Source organism: Alligator mississippiensis, chromosome 11, assembly GCF_030867095.1.
Source record: "Alligator mississippiensis isolate rAllMis1 chromosome 11, rAllMis1, whole genome shotgun sequence".
NCBI lineage: Eukaryota > Metazoa > Chordata > Crocodylia > Alligatoridae > Alligator > Alligator mississippiensis.
In genome coordinates, this window is record NC_081834.1 from 27,333,124 (window position 1) to 27,347,976 (window position 14,853).

Here is a 14,853-nt window from a genome sequence, read left to right on the forward strand (position 1 = left end):
TTCTTCCAGAGCTATGCCCCTATAATCTACCTGTTTACAGCATGCCTCTTTTGTTCCTGGTGACATCAATCTGCAGTAAGTATCTAGGAAGCCCTCTCATGGACCAGAGCCCCATTGTGCTAGGCATTCTACAATACATACCAAATACACCACCAGAGAGCTTATACAGTTTATTTTTTTGCATAAAATGGAAATGTCTTAAGTTTTGTTTTTTATGAATGAATGGACCACTGTGGAATTTGCACTATAAAATATACCCCCCCAACAGGGTAAATACTTTCCAAGTAATGCAAACAATTTAGTAATAATCTTTCTTCAGTCTGAAAGCAGTTTAGGAATCATTGTGGCAAACAACATCCAAAATCACTAACTTGACAAGATGACAGAAAAAATACCTTGTGCACTTTCACTTCTTCCACTGTACAAGTTATTTAGCCAGTTACCCTGAAAAAAGGAATTTGTAAATGTAAAACCAACCTAATTGGCTGGCAGACTCAGGGGCAGGTGGACTGCAACTGATGAGTTCAGTGCACAACTGTACTGAGAGGCACAAATTAGAACAGAACGCAGCTTATTCTCTCAACTTTGCTACCACTAAGTAGGTATGACTGGATATAATAAAGGGACAGACCCGCTGGGTGCATCTACATGTGCAATTAGCTTGGAAGAATAAAATCCAGTGCAGTTCTCTGGCAGTTTGTGCCAGAATCAGTGGCTTCCAGGCGCAGTGTGTACGCATGCACCTGGGATGACAGCAGTCTGAACCAAGGCCCCAGGCTGGCAGCAGGTGCAGGGGGACAGCCCCAGGCTCTGAGTCACGCTGTTGGGCGGCAGAAGGGTTGGCTGGGGCATGAAGGTGCTATGGTGCAGGGCTAGCCAGAAGGCAGCCCCTGCACTGCAGCGCACTCATGCCCCAGCCAGCCCTGGTCACTGTCTACATTTACATTGTGGCAGCGTAAATTACTCATCTGTAGGACAGTACTTATCCTGGATAGTACTATCCTATGGCAGAGTTATTTAATTTACTGCATCCTAATACAGGTGAATGTGTAGACAATGATGCTTTACTGTGGAGCTAGTTACTCAACTCCATTTCAAAGCACACATGTAGATGCATCCGCTGAGTTAAACAATGCCACTTTTGTATACTTTAGAAGCATTATATTTTAAGGGAACCCAGACCCTACAGCCTACATAGAAAACATATTCCATAAAATTCACAGATACACAGAAGTTTAGGGCTGGAAAGGACCTTGTGAGATCATTGGGTCCAGCCCTGCTGCTCTGGGCAGGAAAGACTGCTGGGGTCAAATAACCCCAGCAAGGTGTGCATCCAATTCTGCACTTCAGTCTTATATGCAATGCTTTTTATATTGAAAAAAAGGAATTATTTGGCTGTAAAAATCCTGAAAGTAATATAAATGGAGGCACAGTAATCCTTTAGCCTTTCTGCTGGTTAGTACAGAGATAAAGTTATATATGCTGCCAGAAAAGAATAAGATATTATGCTCAAAAAATCCTAATTGCTTTCCTTCCCCTGATATTAGTCCTAATACTAGGGACCTACTTAAATCACGGTTTTGCAATTTTCATGGAAACCACAAAAAATGGCGGTTTATGCAATCACCATGAAGAATGGTGTTTCCTGTGCTTTTGTGTGGAATTGCCTAAATAAAAATAAGGAAAGCTTACCAGAATATATAGATGACGTATAAATGTTGACAGTGGGGGGGCACAACTCCACAAGCCCACCACCACCCCTCTGCTGCCGGATGCCGGCTCTGGCTGGGCTGCAGCCCTGTGCCCCTGTCAGCACAGAATCATGCCACCACCGCTGGTGCCCCCACTGCTGCTGGGCCCTGGCTCCATAAGGGTTGCAGCCCCATGCCCTGCCATTGATGCAGAAATTTAGGGGGGCGCACGCCCTCTGTGCTTCCCCATGAATCACCTAGGCTGGCATACAGAGAAAGTGAAGCAATCCCTGCTTATTACCCAAGACAAAGGAAAGGATTTAATATCTGTGAAGCAGCATTCTCAGTGGAAAACGTGCAGACAGCTATTCCACACCCAGCCAAACTACAAGTTATTTATGGCAGTAATTTTATTAGTTTGGGGATATGAAGTCAGCATTGAAGCTACTGGTATAAACTTAGGTCTTAACCTTTTTGGACTTGAGGCACCCTTCACTGGACTCAAGGCACCCCTCCATGACTTTTGTAAATTAAACGGCATCCAATTTCAAAAACAAATTTATAAATGACAGTGCTTACAGAGGGGCTGGACAGTGGGGATGAGGGATCTTTCAGGCAGGGACAAACCTGAGCCTTCACTTACCTGCTTATTTCCTAACATATCACTTATTTCCTCACATCTCGCAACACCCTCCAAAAGATCTGGCAGCACTCCAGGGCACCACAGCAGCCTGGTTGAGAATCACCAACGTAGGCAGACTGTTAAGAAGAGGAGAACCTGGGAGCATAACATTTGATGGAGAGATCTGGCTTAAGTTCTACCCCCCAGTGATACCCATGCATGCCCCATTGCTTTCAGCCCCTCTGACAATACGTTTGCATAAGTGGAACTGAAGGCTGAGCTTGAGCAAGAAACTTAAAATATTAAGTTACAATTGAACAGATCAGTTATTCTCAGGTCAGCCTGGCAGGAATTACTGTGGTATTAAATCACTGCTCATGTAATTATATTATAAGGTGACAGGTTCAGTTGTGTTGAACTAGCTAAATGAGGTAGTAGAGAAATTGTTTTTCCCATTTAAAATGGGAGTGCATGGTAGTAATACTAAGATGTTGTGGTCCAAACTACCCAAGAACAAGCAATGGTTATACCTATGAAGCTATTCACACAGGCACACTTAAGCACACTGTCCACCACTTTCTCTGCATACAGTTAGTTGAAGAGAGAGAGGCAGGAGCTAGAAGCTTATGTTTAGAAAAATGAGTATTTATGAATTTTAATGCTCCCAAAACCCTACCCCCTTCACTTTCCACCCAGTTCTCTTTCCCTGGTTCCCCACATGGAACAGGTAACTTTAAGACCTGTCTGAAAAAAGTTGTCAAAGAGCTTTCCCATGGAGATGATCCTTTAGGGCACTCTTGAATTTTCTCCCTTAAACTCTTCTAAGCCTGAAAAATGCATGCACAGCCATTAATTTCTGGCACATACCCAAGTCCTTGCATCTCTAGCTACCTGAATAGGCTGAACACTGCAAATGGTACCTGAAAAAATGTACATATGCCAGCACTTTTAAACACATTCAATCCTTGTCACTATGGTCTTGCCTGTAGTAATTGCACAAGTGCTCTTTCAATGTAGCTGCAGAGCACAATGCTTTACCCTAACCTTCACCAAGTATTGCCCTGTTTACTTTTTCATTACAGTAATCTTGTGGTCTAATTTTAAAGCAATTTCAGTTCTGGAATATGCCTTCTTTCCTTATTTGAGAAATTTTATTATGTATCATAAACATGTGGATTTGAATTGCTTAGACCGTAGTTCAAGGAAATGAAGCCAAACATATTTTGCTTTGCTGCTTTGCAGTCTATGAGCAACTTTAAGGGTGCAATACCTAACAGAAGGGAGAACATACAACCTAGAAGTGCTCCTTTTATTGTACAGCAATTGACTGAAGCTGAGAACTTTACAGCCTATACAGCCATGCTAGAAGCAATTGTATCTATAAAATATCTTGACAACTGTAATGCTTTGGCCCCATGTAATGCCTTTGTTTTCATTTGTGAATATAAGCTAAAAGGTAAGAGCTGCACCTGGAAAAATTAAAGGACAGAAAGTTGTGCCACCTCTATGCTACTTTTGCCAATATTGCAATGTTATTAAGCGTGATGTTTCCAGTAACACTTAACTAGTAATACTGGAACATTATTACACTAGCAAAATCTCTGTGGCAGGGGTGGGCAAAATACGGCCCGTGGGCAGGATCCGACCCACCAGGCCATTGTATCTGGTCTGCAAATCCCCTAAAATATTCATAAAATTAATATTTATCTGATCGTCGCTGCCTGTCAAAGATTACAGGAGACAGGGGCAGTAGGACCCAGGGAGAGCCACCAGCAGGATCAAGCAGCTGCAGAAGCAAGGCTGGCCTGACCCACCGCACACCCCCTCCCGCCTTCAACCCCCTGCCACCCCGAGCCCCAGCTAGAAGCCTGTGCCTAACAGTCTTCTGGCCTGGGGCTGTTTCTACCTTCCCGTGCTGAGGGAAATACAGATAAGGAAGAGAGAGGGGAGGGAGGCAGGGGAGGACTGTGGGCAATTGCCCCAGTCCTCAGGGTCGGCTGGGCTGGCTCCTGTGGTCCCGGCACTGCAGCTGGAAACCACCTAGTGCCAGAGTACGGCAGGCAAAGGGGAAGCAGGGAAATGTCTGCAGCAGGCAGGGCAAAGGGGCAGTGTGTGGGCATGCAGAGCAGAAGTTGCAAGAGCCGGGTGGGAGCACAGGGCCCACACCGGTGCAACAGGGCCAGCACCGGCAGGGCCCAGAGCAGGGCAGCAGGAGCATGGGGCCAGGCTGCCAGGGGCTCTATGGAGCTGAGCTGTGCTGCTTAAGCAGGGAGAGGAGGAAGCCCGCCCAGCTCCATAGAGCCCATGAAACCCTGGCCCCGTGCGCCTGCCACTCCCTCTGGGCCCCTCTGGTGCTGGCCCTGGTGTACCGGCGCAGGCCCTGTGCTCCTGCCTGGCTGTCGCTGTGCTTTGCACACCCACTCACTTCTCCTTCCCCGGCCCACCACAGCCATTTCCCTGCTCCCTCCTCCTGCCACACTCCAGTACCATGTGGTTCCCAGATGCAGTTCCAGGACTGCAGGAATACCTGGGACATGGTACCGGAGCAGCCAGGGTGGGGACAAGGAAATGGCAGAAGGGCAGCAGTGGCAGATGGAGGGGGGGGGGTAAGTGACAGCAAGGGGGAGCACAGGGTCCACACCAGTGCCCCAAGGCCAAGAGCAGCAGAAGCACAAAGCCCGGGCTTGCAGGAGTGCTGGACAGGGCTCTGCAAACCCTCCCCCTCCACAAGCCACAACCCTCCCCTCACACACTCACAGCCTCCCACAAAACCCATACCCACCCACGCACCCACACCTATCCACCCCGCCACAAATCACACACACACACACACCCTCCCTCACACCCCACATACCTATACTCATCCATCCACCTACACCTCCCACAATATATAAGAGTAAGACTTAATTTTAAGCTATTGTTTAATAACCTCCATGTACACTACACAAACATGTGTAAATCAGGGCAAGAATGTTTTTTGAAATGAAATTAATGAATGTTGTAGTACATGTTTGATTTTTAGAATATAATTTGATATTTTCCTGGTTCTGAGATGGCAAAACCCCTTGCTAAAAGGAGCAATTACAAGGGGCAAGAGGAGGGACTTCTGGTAGCAAAGGTATGGGGTTTGAGGGTGGGACTTCTGGTCCCAAGATGGCAACTAGGGTGTGGGGCACCTGTCAAGGGACGGGGCTACCCATGCAGACATCAATGGCTCGCAGAAACTCAGTAAGCGGCCCCCCACCTAAAATAATTGCCTGCCCCATGGAGTCACAGTTATGTCAGCATAAAAATGCTTTTACTTGTAGAGTTTATTTCATTCCTGAAACCAGCAGAGGCTAAACAAGAAAAAATACTCTCTTGGCAGCATACACTGCTTCTCTACTATAAAGAGTCACTGATATACGTATAACAGCAAACCTCTTTTGGTTAGAGGCTAGGGAAGAACAGGCCTTCCTGCTTAGCTTACCTTCTGGGAAGAACTGCCTGACACCTGACAATAAACATTTTTTTCTGAGAACTAAATTTGATTTATTTAGATAAACAGAGGTAGCAAGACCATCAGCAATGCAGCCATTTGGTGACTCCCAATAATATTAAAGTGCTTGCACGTCAAAGAACAGAAAAATCTGGATCCCCTATACATGAATATGTAGAAAACAAACATGCATAAGAACATCAATCACCAAAGTAATTCAAATTGCTCCAGATAAGCCCCATCATGTCCGAACAAGGTGAGTCACACCACACTGGAGCTCCTGAGGCATGTACTATTCACAGATCCTCAGCCTTTAGGTACATATATACATGCAGTGAAACATAGAGTTCAAGTGGCTGATATTATTAAATTACCCTTGTTGGGCCTCTGGCCCCAGTTCATCCATTACCTAATTCATCCCTATTCAGCAAAGCACTTAGGCATGCCCTTAAAAGGCTGATTTTCAAAAATCACAAGTGGACTTTCAGTGGAAGTGGAGCAGCTAATCTAACGTAAAAGCCCTTTTTCTTTGAAATGTTCCCTTTTAACTTCAGTACGTCTAGAGTTAAGCATGAGCTTTAGTGTTTTGCTGAGAACTGATGATATGAAGCATGTATTTAAATACTTTGAACTGGGGCCGAGCACAAGTATCAGCATAAAAGGTAAGAAATATCATTAACCTATTGAGACTATCCTGGTGCAAACTGTCCAAATACCTTTATTTTAATCAGCTGCCCAAGTGGAAAATGAAAAGCCAAAGAAGCACTTGTGTAAGTTGCTTGTTTGTCTACGTATCCAAGAACGGTGTAAGATAAAAAAGGCATGAGCGGGCAGGTTTTATTCAGCCCCTTGCAGATTTTCTTGCTCTCTGTTGAAAATTTAGCTACTGGTGGGTAGGAGACTGGTGGAATTCCACCCACGGGATGTGTAATACCTTATTTTTTAATCTCCTTTCACACGGAAACTACTAATGATAGAGCTGCCTGGCTGATCTCCCTAGCGCTTGCACTAACTTGTCTTCTCATTTACTCAACCCATAATGTAATTGCTCTCACTGTTGTTGCCCTGATTCTTGACCTGACCCTCTTTTGTGTTGTCCAGGATCTTTCTGATTTATTCCAAGCACTTCTCCATGCTGTCCTGTGTATATAATGGACACCTTGCCTTAAAATATGTCACACAATAGCAGACACTGCACTGCTGGTTTCACAACAGCCTCACAGCAGCACATGCATGAAAATGTCTAGAGAACTCTTACCTGCTGATGGGGCAATGCGGTTCAGGGTTTCACTATTAAAAGTTTCGGGGCTGTATCTCACAAATTGATATAATTATTTTGTTTGTTTATAATAATCTATTGGAACTGAAATCTTACCACATAGAAGTCATGTCTACATGAGATGCTGACTGCAGAGTAGCTTGTTACTACCGAGCAGAGCGTTGGGTAGCATGAAGTGTGATGCAGCACTACTGCACAGTAGTAACAAGCTACTGTACATTCAGTGTCATCTAAAAGACATTTGGTGATGCCACTGCACAGAAACTCCAGTTCCTGCACAGCCATTTAGTACTTGTGTATACAAGTACTAAATAACTGCACAGTAACAACTATAGTCAACATTTCATGTAGATGCAGCTAAAAAGATTTTCCCCTTTAGTCTCACATGTGCTGGTTTTGTGTGGATTCAGTGCACCAGGCTGAATTTCGCTATCAGATGAGTTGCATCGTCAGGGGAAGGTATCTAGGTTGTAGCGATATTGGTCTAGAGGAAAAAGCAATCAGAGCTCATGGTAGAGGTGATATCTGTTATGGACCAACAAGATTTTTGCAAAAAAAACCCACCTTCAATTGCAAGCTTTTGGGCAGGAACACCCTGCATCAGGCATCAGAGAAAAGATTGTAACAGTTCTAATTTCTACCCAGGAGAACTGTTACAATCTTTTCTCCAATGCCTGATGAAAGGTGTTTGTGCCCCAAAACTTGCAATTAAAGATTTTTTTTTGCAAAAATCTTGTTGGTCCATAACACATATCACCTCTTCCATGAGCCCTGATTGCATCTTCATGGGAGAGATCATATAACCACTATGAGTATCAAACCTAATTTAGATGGGAGGCACTGCTCCAACCAAGAGCAAGATAACAATGTTATAAAACCTTTTTATCCTAGAGAATATTGTACATTTCCAGTCAAACTCTCTCTCTCATAATCTAGACCACTACCCACAGAAGCAGCCATGCCTTCTGACATTGACTTCAGGAATGAAAAAACAATGCTCAACACATCAGTCATCCACATAACATTATCGATTTTAAAGTGTCTTGCATTTCTTCAGTAATAGTGCAGTAATGTTTCTTTAGTAATATTAAAGCAATATTGAATGATAATAGCATAGAAGTGTCTCATATTTTGCCAATAACATTTCCTTATAGCCCTGTCAGTAAGACAGCAAGCAGAAATTGCAAAATATCCAATAACATTTCACAAATAGCTCATGTCTGACATTTCCTTTCTGAATGGCAGGCGCTCGGATGTGGGTCTGTTGCCCAAACTGTTCTTAGCCATGGGGCCATGGGTGAGTCTATAACAATATACGTCGGGTTTGCAGTGGCAGTCACCATAGCAATCTATGTATCCGGAGGCGTGTCTGGTAAGTCATTTTGTACAGATTTTTTTACTATGAATTGTTTGTTGCCACATCTTTGACTAATTTATTTAGAAACTACTCCCATACCACAGCACTGCCACCAGGGACACATTTAGCACTATCAGGTTGTTATTCACACCATTATAGCAGAGGTCATACGAGTTTCCATTCATTCCCTGTCCTCTTGTCCACCCCTTTTATATTAACTATTTAATAAATTCTGCCACCAAATTGTCTTCTAGACAGGTCATGCTCATATTAAGATTTCAGCTGGCTCTTACTTTTCACCAGATAGCTACTTTGCACTAGTCAAAGCCAGCTAAGCCACCATCCTGAGGAGTCCGTTAGCAGAGCAGGAGTCTTAGGCAGCTGGGAAGATGCGTTAAGGCAATGGATAGAAAAGGCTTTTAGAGTACAGCAATCTCCAAGTACTGCAATGATGGCCAGCTGGCACAGGGGAGCTCTGCAGCTGCTCAAACATTCAAGTCCAAACTGTCTTCCAGCTAATCCCACTAGTGGGGTGCATAAGGTTGGGTTACAGACACCTTTGTGATTCCTCTCTCAATGTCCTGTCCAAGACAGACTCACTTACCCTGTGATCCTACGTCTTGGGTCAGTAAATAGAAAGCATTTATTCTACCACCCTCTACCCCCAGATTTACTCACTCTTCACAATCAGGACAGGAAAAAAGCAAAAAAGGCAAAAGGAATTCAAACTGAATTGTGTGGGATGCTCTTGAGAGTCTGGGGCTAACATACAAACCTACATTACACAATTACGTAACATACACACATACGTTATGTGATTCTCCCTTTCCACCTTGGCATTTTTAAATACACACAGTTTATGTAAAATATGTCAAAGCCTGTAATGAACCTGTCACAGAGGAAATGCATGAATGTCTGCACGGAGCATGTCTCCTAGTGTCTTGGCCTGGTATAATATCCTATTCAACAAAAGTATTTGTGTGTATCTGCTGTTAGCTTTCTCCAACCCTTACAATGGATGCTTACAAGCTTGACCATGACAAAATTCTGTTGCAGGTGGAGATTAGCTTGTCCTAGTTAAACTTAAAGGGGTCTTTGCCTTTTAGTTTTGGTAGCTGTAACCAGTTAGAGAGGGTCAAGTTCAGCCCAGCAATAAGCAGGTAAGTTGAGTTGCTTTGGAAAGCCTTGGTTTGGTAGTTTTTCTCCTCTTTTTTTTTTAATGCAGACAGACAAGACATTAAGATAACAAACAAGACATTAAGATAACTGACCAAAAGGAGGTTTCTAGGTTCATACCAAGCACTGATTCAATGCACTGTGAAACAGACAACTCACATTACCTCCACTGAGACAGATACGTGAGGCTCAATAGTATCACGCAAAGTTAATTTTGCAGCACAATTTGTCTGAATGCTGTTCTGTTATCTGAATGGGGATTAACTACAGCTGCTTCTTGGGATGTGGATAGTGCTAGGTTAAGTCTTCCAATGCAGCACTATGACAAGAACCTAGAAAGACACAGTTAGCCAATAGCCATATTAGTCTGAAGTCAAATAGGGTAAGGTAAGGCTAAAGATACCCTGCCTAGAAAGCACATCTTCACTTTTGTTCCTTTGTACCTTTAGGGGATACTCTACTGACTAAAAGTTTAGGAGAGCAACTGTGTCAAGGCAGAATGGCTGCAAAGGTTGCAATGTAGTGCTTCAGGTGTTTCTCTCTTTGTTGAAGAATTCTGCAGGCAGTGCATTTTTTCCTATGTTAGAAGAGGGGCAGGTATTTCAAAAGCTACAAAGGTCTAACTGTGGGTTGTTGGTACACATTGTAAGATACCAACTTCCCACATTGCCTCATTAACAAGTCCTGTTGTTCATTGGGATCTAGAATTCCCACAACTAAGACCTGCTAAGATGTTTTGCCATGCTACTTTAGGAAATTCTGATTTTCTGTAACAGAACAGGAAGCCTTCCTCTTCATACCATATTTAGGAAATTTTCTTCTCTTTCACCATCTCAGAATTATCTACATCCCTGTCACTGGTGTGAAAATTCTCCAGCCCACATTTCTTCACACACTTCACCTTTCATACTACATCAAGACCATGTTTATACTTGCTAAAATAAGGGTGGAAACAACACTTTCTGAAACGTGTCAGTGAAGACGCTGCTGGTAGCAAAGGGACAAAGAATCTTGGGTCTGCTACAAGTCAGCTATAGGTCCTTCAAACAGGCTAGCTTTTTCCAGATTTAACTTCATCAGACATTTCTAAACTTGTTATGACCTTTCCCTGGTCATAATAGTCATTCCTGAATATACTTGTTATGCACAGATGGGGGACTGTATGATTGTTGAAAGAAGAGAAAATTGTTCATTTTAGACAGAGAAAGAAAGAACTGAAAAGAAGACCACTACATACCTAAATTCACATGAAGGGTTGTTAAATAAGCTGCCATCAATCTATTAGCTCTGTGATGAAGAATTTGAAAAACAAAGAAGAGTTCAGAATTAATTCAAGGCTGATGCTACTAGGTCACCATTTTGGAAACGATATAAGGGAGGTCTTTATCCTGCTTGTTATCTGTGTTTGTCTGTTCCTCATGTATCAAAGGTGCTTAGATTTCATAAGATGAAGACAGTGACCTGAAGTGCAAGCAAACAAATTTAGTACATAGAGGCCCTTTCTCTAATGCTACCCTCTGCCAGACAAAGGTCATTTTCTTACATATATTATATATATATTTATTAAGAGGCAAGTGCCACCATTTTCTCTTATCTCAACATAGCTTTCAATGCAGATTTACTTGGACATTAAAGCACTGAATGGTTTTTTTTTTACATTTCAGTAAAATCTTAGCTTTTACCTAATTTACTTTTTTTGGAAAATCATTAAGTTTGCTTATTAATGCAAACTAAAAATACATATTTCTTATTTAGCTACTGTACCCCAACCAAAAAAATGAGATTTACAGATACACTCAACACTCCACCAATGTTGGTGAAAGGTTTCATAGTTTCATAATAGCCAGGGTCAGGAACGACCTGAACAGATCATCTAGCCCGACCCCCTGCCACAGGCAGGAATGAATGCTGGGTTCACAAGACCCCAGACAGGTGATCGTCCAACCTCCTCTTGAATTTGCTGAAGGTAGGGGCGAGGACCACTTCCCTGGGAAGTCAGTTCCAGATTTTGGCCACCCTAACTGTAAAATATTGCCTTCTGATCTCTAACCTAAACCTATTCTCCATCAGCTTATTACCATTGTTCCTCGTCACCCCAGGTGGTGCTGGGGAGAAAGGGGCTCTACCTTTTTCTTGTTGATCTCCCCTGATGAGCTTGTAGGCAGCCACCAGGTCCCCCCTCAGCCTCCTCTTGCTGAGGCTGAACAGGTTCAGGTCCCTCAGTCTCTCCTCGTAGGGCCTGTCCTGCTGCCATCTCACCAAATGGGTGGCCCTCCTCTGAACCCTCTCCAGGCTGCCCACATCCCTTTTGAAGTGTGGTGCCCAGTACTGGACGCAGTACTCCAACTGCGGCCTGACTAAAGTCGCATAGAGGGGGAGTATCACCTCTCTGCACTGGCTTGAGATGCATCTTTGGATGCATGACAAGGTATGGCTGGCCTTGCTGGCTGCGGTCTGGCATTGGCGGCTCATGTTCATCTTGGAGTCAATAATGACTCCGAGATCCCTTTCCGCCTCTGTGCTTTCAAGAAGGGAACGCCCCAGCCTGTATGTATGCTGTGGATTCCTTCTCCCAAGGTGCAGCACCCTGCATTTGCCTACGTTGACCCCCATCCTATTCTCATCTGCCCACTTTTGTAGTCTGTCTAAATCTAGTTGCAGCCTCTCTCTCCCTTCAAGTGTGTCCACCTCGCCCCACATCTTAGTGTCATCAGCAAATTTGGACAGCGTGCTTTCCATCGCGTCGTCCAAGATGAAGATGTTAAACAGTGCGGGCCCGAGGACCGAGCCCTGGGGTATCCCACTGCTCACATCTCGCCAGTTTGAGTACAACCCCTCCACCACTACTCTCTGGGTGCGCCCCATCAGCCAATTTTTTACTCATCCAACTGTGCAGGCATCAATGCCACAGTCACTTAATTTACTGATGAGGACACCATCATCCAAGGATTTAGTTACTTGGTCATAAAAGGCAATCAGGTTGGTCAGGCAGGACCTGCCTTTGATGTTTGGAGAAGTAAATAACATGGCATAATATAGAATACAAGTCAGGTTTTCATAATTAAATTGTTGCAATTAACTCAAATGCAGGAGAAATTTCTTCCTTGTCAAAGTTGAGGTATACTCTTAAGTACTTGCACGGAAGCATCAATAAAGTATCAGAGCATCTCCCATTGGTTAACAATAGAATCCTATACTCTCATAGAATCCTCTGGTGACATCCTCTGCTTCAGTGGTGCTCAACCTCAATAGCCTTACAGGTCATGAGAGTGGCAGATGATCTGGCATGCACAGCCATGTGATCCAGCCCACTGGGCTCTCCATGAGTCTAGAAATTTGGCAGCAGGAGAGTAGTGACAGCATTAATACTTGCCATAGCTCTGAGTGTAGTTAATGCTGCTACTGCTGCCAAATTTCCAGACCCATGAGGGACTCCATGGCTCTGTGGGCCAGAGGTGGATCACCACTGCTCTACTTACATCCTTTAGCAGCTCCCCTGTCACATCCCCTCCTGGACTCTACATATACAGATGGAAGAGGCGTAAGGATGTAGGGTCAGGTTTATGAAATGGGAAACCAAGGATCACCTTTAGTCCTTAGGGACCACCATAAGTCAACACATAGTGCAGCTAGGGAAGGATCAGCTCCCAGTCGGCCCCACAATGGAAAGGGGGAACTTAAAGGTAACTTAACTCCATCTTCCAACAAAGGCAGTTTAGACAAAACCTAAAATCTAGACCAAGATTTGCAACAGATCAAATTAACATTACCCTTTAACCTTAACAAAGGCTTGTAAAAGAAAATGAATGTTCTACTGCAGTGGCCACCCCTGATCTTGAGAAGACAGAAGACTAATAAAATAGTTCCCTAGTCACCAGACCTAAGCACAAGGTCACATGTTCAAATCCAGTTCTTATTCTTACTTCTGTATCATCTCTATTATTGGTATTACTTTGTGATTTCTTTTTCAGGCGGTCACATTAACCCAGCAGTTTCATTAGCCATGTGTGTGACTGGAAGGTTGAAATGGATCAAATTACCGGTCTACATATTAGCCCAACACCTGGGGGCATTTATTGGAGCAGTAGCTGTCTTTAGTGTTAATTATGGTGAGTACAAAGTAGATGCACCAAATGGAAAGTTAGAAGGCCTCTCAGGGCCTACTACTTCAATGAGTCCTAAGCAGGTTCAGAAATCTAGCCACACAGTATGCATTGTAGGGCTAGGCCTGGAGTCACAAAGGAGAAAGCAGCCCCTCTCTAACCAATCCAGGACAAGCGTTTGTCTAACCTGTTCTTAGAACTTCCTTTGTTCTTCCTAAGGAAAGAGATCCTAAGCTCCCAAGCATTTTCCAACTGGTCTGAAACACCAATTCTAATATTATAAAAGCCTAAGTCTGTCTGTCTGTCTGTTCGTAAAATGCCTTATTCGCACTCTGATTGGCTGACAAACAGCCAATCAGAGTGTGAACAAGCATTCGAACAGAAGTTGGCAGTGCAGTGGAGCACCACCATGATGGTGGGGACACAGGGGACAGAGGTGGGGGGCGAGGCCAGCTACGGCCTGCACCCCTCCTCCCCCCCGCTCCCTGGAGGCAGGGGCAATGGAGCAGATAGAACAGGGGGGTCGAGGCTAGCAGCCCTGGCCTCACCCCCCTTCCGCCCTGCTCCCTGCAGATGGCAATGATGGAGCGGAGGGGGGGCGAGGTCACTGAAGCCTCGCCCCTCCCCCCTTACTCTCTGCAAGTGACGGCAGCAGCAGAGTGGGGTCGGGGGGCCCAAGCCAGGGAAGAAGTCGGCCCGCCATGGTGGTGGGGGGGAGCAGTGGCCCTGGCCCAATGCAGCCCAATGTGGCAGCAGCTGGGGGAAGGGAGGAGCGAGCCTCCTGGCCCTGACCCACTCCTCCCTTGTCCCCTGTCAGCTCTGAGCCCACTCCTCCCATTCCCCCGCTGCCACCAGGTTGGCCCAGTCCCGCTGCTCCCCCATGCCCCCCTGCCACAGACGGTCGGCTTCACCCCACCCTCAGGCCTGGTCCTCCCCCGCATCGGGCCCAGGCCCACTCCTCCCCTCCCCCTGCCACTGCAGCAGGGAGGGGCAAGTGGCAGGGAGGAAGGGCGGGGAGTGGGAAGGGGACAGGGGGTTACCAGTGGCTGTGTCCCACTGCAGCAGCGGCTGTCACTACCACCACTGTGGTCACAGGCCCCAGCGGGGAGCAGCCACAGCCCCAGCCTCAGCCTGAAAGACGGGGGGA

At 45.1% G+C, this 14,853-nt stretch overlaps 1 protein-coding gene across 1 annotated transcript in view; it reads left to right on the forward strand.

Annotated features, from left to right (window-relative positions):
• AQP9 (aquaporin 9) overlaps positions 1–14,853 on the forward strand; it is a 39,912-nt gene that overhangs the window by 7,931 nt on the left and 17,128 nt on the right. Inside the window, exons 2-3 of the mRNA XM_014606105.3 lie at positions 8,316–8,442; positions 13,575–13,712. Of these exons, the coding sequence (XP_014461591.1) occupies positions 8,316–8,442; positions 13,575–13,712 (265 nt within the window). The remainder of the gene's footprint in view (positions 1–8,315; positions 8,443–13,574; positions 13,713–14,853) is intronic.